The 6000-nt window shown below is 36.0% G+C and overlaps 2 protein-coding genes across 3 annotated transcripts; one reads left to right on the top strand and one right to left on the bottom strand.

The window, feature by feature from the left end:
- Positions 1-541: 541 nt before the first annotated feature.
- Positions 542-2108, bottom strand: LOC147297133 (uncharacterized). The gene is made up of 4 exons (XM_086228935.1): positions 1783-2108; positions 1415-1561; positions 993-1070; positions 542-798 (listed from the first exon to the last, which is right to left on the bottom strand). The coding sequence occupies exons 1-4, from the start codon at positions 2092-2094 to the stop codon at positions 574-576; spliced, it is 762 nt and encodes a 253-aa protein (XP_086085061.1). The 5' UTR covers positions 2095-2108; the 3' UTR covers positions 542-573.
- Positions 2109-2505: 397 nt separating this feature from the next.
- On the top strand, positions 2506-5514 carry LOC147297134 (uncharacterized). Of its 2 annotated transcripts, XM_086228934.1 has the most exons (5): positions 2506-2641; positions 3162-3477; positions 4103-4246; positions 4553-4636; positions 5228-5514. In XM_086228934.1, exons 2-5 carry the CDS (start codon positions 3214-3216, stop codon positions 5387-5389), a joined length of 654 nt encoding a protein of 217 aa, XP_086085060.1. In that variant the 5' UTR covers positions 2506-2641; positions 3162-3213; the 3' UTR covers positions 5390-5514. The 2 variants fall into 2 exon arrangements, with proteins under 2 accessions (XP_086085060.1, XP_086085059.1); XM_086228933.1 differs by lacking the exon at positions 2506-2641 and having other exon boundaries at positions 2794-3477.
- Positions 5515-6000: the final 486 nt, after the last annotated feature.

The raw sequence follows: 6000 nt of genomic DNA on the forward strand, positions 1-6000 counted from the left end.
AAGGCTATTTTGCTAGCTCAGAGGGAAATTAATAAATTAAGTGACTTAACTTCGAAAAATGCATTCCCAAATCGCAATTTAGTTTACAACATTTTTAATGATGTTCCATAATTCGCCATTTGGACTTTTGAGCCTTGGGACTTGGAGGGCCATGATGAAGAATAACCATCATATCACGAAAGATACATAAAGTGCCCTATGCTTTAAGAATAATACGAATCGAGTTTCTTTCATAATCAGCAAGGTAGGCTTGATTTGACTTCATCCTTCATCCATATCAAATTATCAATTATATGACATGGCTGGTGTGATTTGGGCACTAATTTTGATTTGGTTTATACTTTATACACTGCACAACAAGTGGTGGTATTGGTTACACAAATTTGAAGTCAAACGCAACAAGAAGGGTTGACCAAAAAAATGATGAATAATACTAATTACATTACTATTTACTTATCAATTTCCAGTTCTTCACATTTATCCATCTCTCTCAATCCACGTTGTATTCTTATTTTGATTTCATTCAATTTCAATTTCGACCCCATCTCATTCTAACTCTCATGATCCCATCTCTTATTTCTTGGTGATCTTCTTTACTTGTGCCTCTATATCTTTTCTGAGTATCTTGACGACGTTCTCAAACTCCTTGAAATCTGTACGGAGCTTATGGAATTGGCAATTTTCAACGATTTCCTTTGAACAAGGTGCAGAGTGGAATTCTTCTTTTAAGACATTATATTCATTCCAACATTCCATAATATCTTTACTGGAGTCCTCTAACATTATGTGAATGATAGCCTGCCAATAGTTTCAGCGACATTAGATATATATACATATACATATATGTATGTAGATAGTGGTTCATGTTTAATTCTGTACCAATTCTAATTATTGGTTTCTGGTTCCATGTTTAATTTTGGTCTCACAATGTTATTCCATATAGGGTTGATTGGCTGCCAAGAAAAGTACAAGGAAAAAGTACTTTTTCATACCTTGTAGAGCGGACGCCTTGCATCTGAAATCTCTACATGTCTCAAGCATTCGCGGCGGAGCGCCTCCTCAAAATCACCCTGCAGGGCATCACATCATTCTATTATGGTATCAGAACTTGGTTATTTGCGTGTAAGGCCCAACGGCCACATGTGCTCCCACATCACCCAATACAATTTGTTCACGTGTAAGTCTCAAAATCCCGCCACACATGCGGGGGCGTGTTGAGAGTAATGTGGAGCAATGTCCCACATCGAAAAACTAAGGCTTAGCATATGTGTTTATAAGTCTTGAATCTCTTCACCCATTGCCAATTAATTTTGGGTTAGATGCTCTAATTCTATAAAAAATGACTGCCTTAAAAATTTGATAAGAAGAACAGTACATTTTCCCGATTGGAATGTTGGAAGTAAATTGTAAGTACCTTGTATATAAGCATTTCCACTAGTAACATGTCAGTTTCATATGCTTCATGGCTTTTGCCATCTTTGTGCGCCTTTGCTATTGCTTTCTCTAATATTTCCACTGCCTTGGCTTCTTGTCCACTCATTTCAAGCTTTGCAATATCCGACTTTCACACAAAAAACAGAAAAATGGAAAGTAATCTCAAACATCTTATAAATGGCGGATATATATCATGTTATACATGTTGTCAGATTGTAAAACAGGGTCACAAATTCAGATTTGATTTCAGTCAATTAACAGTCTTGATTTACAATCTGAGAACGTAATATGTCAGACTATTTGGCAATAGAACATTAACCATGCCTGGAATGTATTAAGGTGCCTAACCTGTAGTTTCTTGTAATCAGGGTGTTTATCTAGAAGGTGAGTCTTCAACTCACATTCTGCTACTTCCACTGATGATTTGTCTGCTCGAGCTTCGTGACACTCGAGCAATCTCTGCAAGGCCAGCTGCCCTCCATGGAGAACTGCAATGGACATGGACCTGGTAAGGTGAGGGCCCTGACGCTCCTCCTTTCTCAAAACCTCGCGATATATGTAAACCCCTGCAACATAAATGCTGGCAAAGACCGCTGTCGCCACTGCTCCCATTGCTCCATATTTAGTTCTCACACTGAAATTTCTAAACAAGTTCGCCATTGGTTGTTCTGCTGAAGATTTTATTGGTTTATGACTTTATGTTTATGTCAAGGATTAAAACTTATGAACTGTAGGAGAAGAAACGATATTGGTACCATGTGATGGCAAGTTATTTAGAAAAAGGTGAACATGGAAGCTAGGCTGCGATTGATACTTGTGAAAAGATATCAAATGATTCTGATTTCAGTCTTGCACGGAGGGCAAAGAAACTGATGCGTTTTCAGGGGGTTTTTCAAGCTGTCAGAGGGGTTCATTCTTCTCCTAGATATGAAGCAAGAACTTCTTCCAATGTTTTCTTGGGACTTCCTATGTTCTAAGCAAAGCATTTTTCCAATTACTAGTTATTCATTTAAAAAAGAAAAAGAAAAAAAAAAGGATGCAAGCTTCTTGCATACAACTGTTGTATACTACAACAAGCTTCGTCTCACAACAGTGATCAGATGACTAGCATGTGAGGTGTTGTATACAACGGCTGTATAATTTTCTCGGGCCTGGCCTACGTATCGAAAAGATTAGAGAGACTATGTATTGCAGCTTCTAGATTACGGTAAGCACTGCTGTTTCTTTCTAGAAAATTCTTCCTTACACCTCAGGCATGTGTTACACATTTTACTTTTCTGTATGTGTATGAAGTACAATTGGTCAAATTTTGCCAGAAATGAAAGTTCTGTATTACAAAAGACATGAAAGTACTGATGCCTTGCCATAATGACCAAACTGATACCTTACTTCAGTACTACTCCTGAAATGCTCCTCATTTTCAGTCCTTGCCACAGTTCAGATTATGACCAATAAATACTAGTACTATACTTTACTCGTCTATCAATTATTAATTGTTAATCCTCAAAAGCACAAATCTGCTTCATGGATTCTACACTTTTACTCCAGTATGGTGCTCTCCCCACTACAACTCTATGCATCCCTTCCACCCTGAGTGTCAGGGCCAGGGTACCAATTAGGCCTCATTCCAGTTTCAACCCTTCTTCTTTTTCACTTTCTTCTAATGTTTCAACACGCCGCGCCCCTCCAGGGCATGCCTTCAGTCCTGTGATTTGTGATCTTAACAGGTGGTCTACAACTTCAACAAGTAACAAAGATGGTAACAAAATTGTGAGAGGCATGGGGGGTGCATCTGTGGTTTTGTCCTGTGTGCTTGGAATCATCAATTGCAGCTATAAGTTCTGCCCCAGAGCCATTGCAATTTTGTCCACAGAGACTGAACAGGATCAAATTTCTGGCAGTTTGCACCCGAAGAGCGCGAAGGATGTACTACATTCACTGTTGATGGTGAATGAGCATGTGGCATCAGCTGAACGAAAGTATTTCACACCGGACCTCAAGTGCTCCCCGGACCCTTCCATGGAGGAATGTGAAAAGCTTAAGGTTCTAGTCTTTGACCTCTACACACAGTAACTAAACTTACTCTCTGCTATTAGCTTATATACAAATGTAACTACAACGACAGAACTAAAGGTTTGTACTAATTTAGTGTCATGTCACAACATAATTAATCTTCATTTTAATTAGTCTGCAAGAAAGAATAGTACAATGGGTGGTTAAACATACATTGAAGCTTTAAGGCCCTTAAATTTTTTAAATCATTAGAAATCTATGTGGAGGTGCTAAATTTAAAACTTGGTCACCAACAAAACACTGGTAACGTACATTGATTTAAATAGAGACAGTGAAGTATGCACAACCCACATGCACTTGATTAGGATCACTCAAAGGTACTTCAACTTTTGATCTTAGATTCTTATAATTGCAGTAAGAAAAACCATCTTAGATAGCTCAAACTGCAGTTTTTTTTCTTGGCTGGGAAAACCAATACAGTTCTAAGAGAGACAACTAATTCAGTTGACCAAACAAGTTTTTTGCCCTCATTCCAAGTTAAGATGTCTTTTCACCAATAAATCTTTAATTCTTGATATGTAGTCATGATGTGCTTTGTAATTTTGTGGCAGAGTGTGTACCTACTCCACTAATTTTAGTACTATTATGGTTGCAGACTGATGCAGCAGTGCTAATCAAATCTGGAAAGGGTGATAAAGCAGTGGAACAACTGCGAGATATATACAATACGATGAAGGGAAAAAAAGGGGAGTCTGCATACAATGTGCAGATGGTTTTGGTAGCCATTCTCATTTTCCAGGTTTGTTCTACAACTTCCCTAGCTAACTCATGGAAATTTGATGCTTCACTTGTTATAGTTTTTCAATCACAAAAGACGAAATACTGACTATCCCAAGTCAGCGTGAATTAGCTAAATATGAATCATTCATCGGATGAATTATTATTTGAACGTGTGTTTCAAATTGATAATCTAATAACAAAACATGTCAGACTCTTTACAAGAAGATTATTAGGACGAATTGGCTGCACCAAGCATTCATGTTTCTTCCACAATATTGACTCTTCATGTTATAATATGAGCTAATATAATAGTCTAGTTATACAGGGAAAATACATAGAAGCTTCAAAATGTGAATGTCTCACACCGCAGTTCGCTATCCCATCAGATGATCGGGTTCATCTTTACAAGGTAATTCGTGATTCCATTCTGTTTTCAAAAAAGACCACATTACTCTCAATACTCAAATCTTTCAAAAGTATCTCATGTAAAAAAAGGGTAGGAATAAAAGAATATTCTCAAAATCTTAAACCCTAAACAATATTCTCAAAATTGTACAAGTATTATTTTGTTAGCGGTTTTGAGCTTATCTAACCAAATTGACAAATGTGTCGGTTTGGTCGTGAAAAAAGCACTATGAGTCATGTGTGATCTCATTTTTGTCCTTTTGCATTTATTATTATTTTGGGCGTTAATAAGTATTTTTCGAATAACAAAAGAATATAACAATAGAGAAGAGTGAGAGGGAAGAGAAAAATAAATGTTACTTTCTGTCTAAAATGCACGTTTAAGTCCTATATTACCCTTCAAATTTCTGGTCATGTGAGGCTTGCATTTTTGGTCTATCATAATAGCTAGATTACTAAATAATTAAATCAACTTGGAATTAATTAACAAAGAAAAGGGGGGTTTTGCAAGATATTATACCCACTATACTCGTAAAAGGAAAACAAGTAAAGAAGGAAAGAATATTCTCATTGGTTTTTACATTCTAATTTGCAGGCTATTATACACACTATGTTGGATGAAAATAAAGAAGCTAAGGATTGCTGGGGAAAATTCCTCGGCTGTCTTGACAATGATCTGCCAGGGTCGTTTCCTTCATACTCTGATGTTACGTCTTCTTCCTCCAAGTCTAAGCACGTTCATCACCGATACCGTTGACAATCACGATATGCAAATGGTGCCGCGGTGGACTAGACTATTGTATTGTGTGATATTGTAGCGGACTTTAATCAAGAGTAAATGACTATTTTCGTCCATGTAATTTGGTGGTTGTTTCGATTTCATTCCTGTTGTTTCAATTTTTTCATTCAAATCTTTGTAGTTTCAAAATTATTTTAATTAAATCTAAAATTAGATTTTTGTTAAATTTTTAGAAGGTAGAACCATTAAGGCAGATGTATAATTATTTCAATCAAAAGCCGGTAATAATCTTTTTGTTTTTTGACCATTATACTCCAGCTTTAACGGTTCTATCATCTTTAAACATGATGAAAATCTTCTTGGCCAAAAAAAAAAAAAAAAAAAAACATGATGAAAATCTAATTTTGAACTTAATTGAAACAATTTTAAAATTACGAGGATTTAATTGAAAAAATTGAAACAACAAAACGAAAATGAAACAACTACCAAATTACAGAGACCAAAATAGTTGTTTGCCCTTTAATCAAAGTATTCTTAAATTTACTTGTTTATGTATACATATAAACCTTAGTTATGTTTAAGCTAATATTATTGTTATTAGAAATTGCCTCTCAAGAATAAATTTTTGG

This window comes from Dryas octopetala, chromosome 1 (assembly GCF_963921425.1).
Source record: "Dryas octopetala chromosome 1, drDryOcto1.1, whole genome shotgun sequence".
In the NCBI taxonomy this organism is placed as follows: Eukaryota; Viridiplantae; Streptophyta; class Magnoliopsida; order Rosales; family Rosaceae; genus Dryas; species Dryas octopetala.

Bases quoted from the DNA above. Each gene is read 5' to 3' on its own strand.
- LOC147297133 (XM_086228935.1), bottom strand. From the start codon at position 2,094: ATGGCGAACTTGTTTAGAAATTTCAGTGTGAGAACTAAATATGGAGCA. The intron at 1,562-1,782 runs GTTAGGCACCTT...TTTGTGTGAAAG, and splicing joins CTGATTACAAGAAACTACAG to TCGGATATTGCAAAGCTTGA. The intron at 1,071-1,414 runs GTACTTACAATT...GATGCCCTGCAG, and splicing joins TGGAAATGCTTATATACAAG to GGTGATTTTGAGGAGGCGCT.
- LOC147297134 (XM_086228933.1), top strand. From the start codon at position 2,959: ATGGATTCTACACTTTTACTCCAGTATGGTGCTCTCCCCACTACAACT. The intron at 4,247-4,552 runs GTTTGTTCTACA...CTAGTTATACAG, and splicing joins TAGCCATTCTCATTTTCCAG to GGAAAATACATAGAAGCTTC. The intron at 4,637-5,227 runs GTAATTCGTGAT...TCTAATTTGCAG, and splicing joins ATCGGGTTCATCTTTACAAG to GCTATTATACACACTATGTT.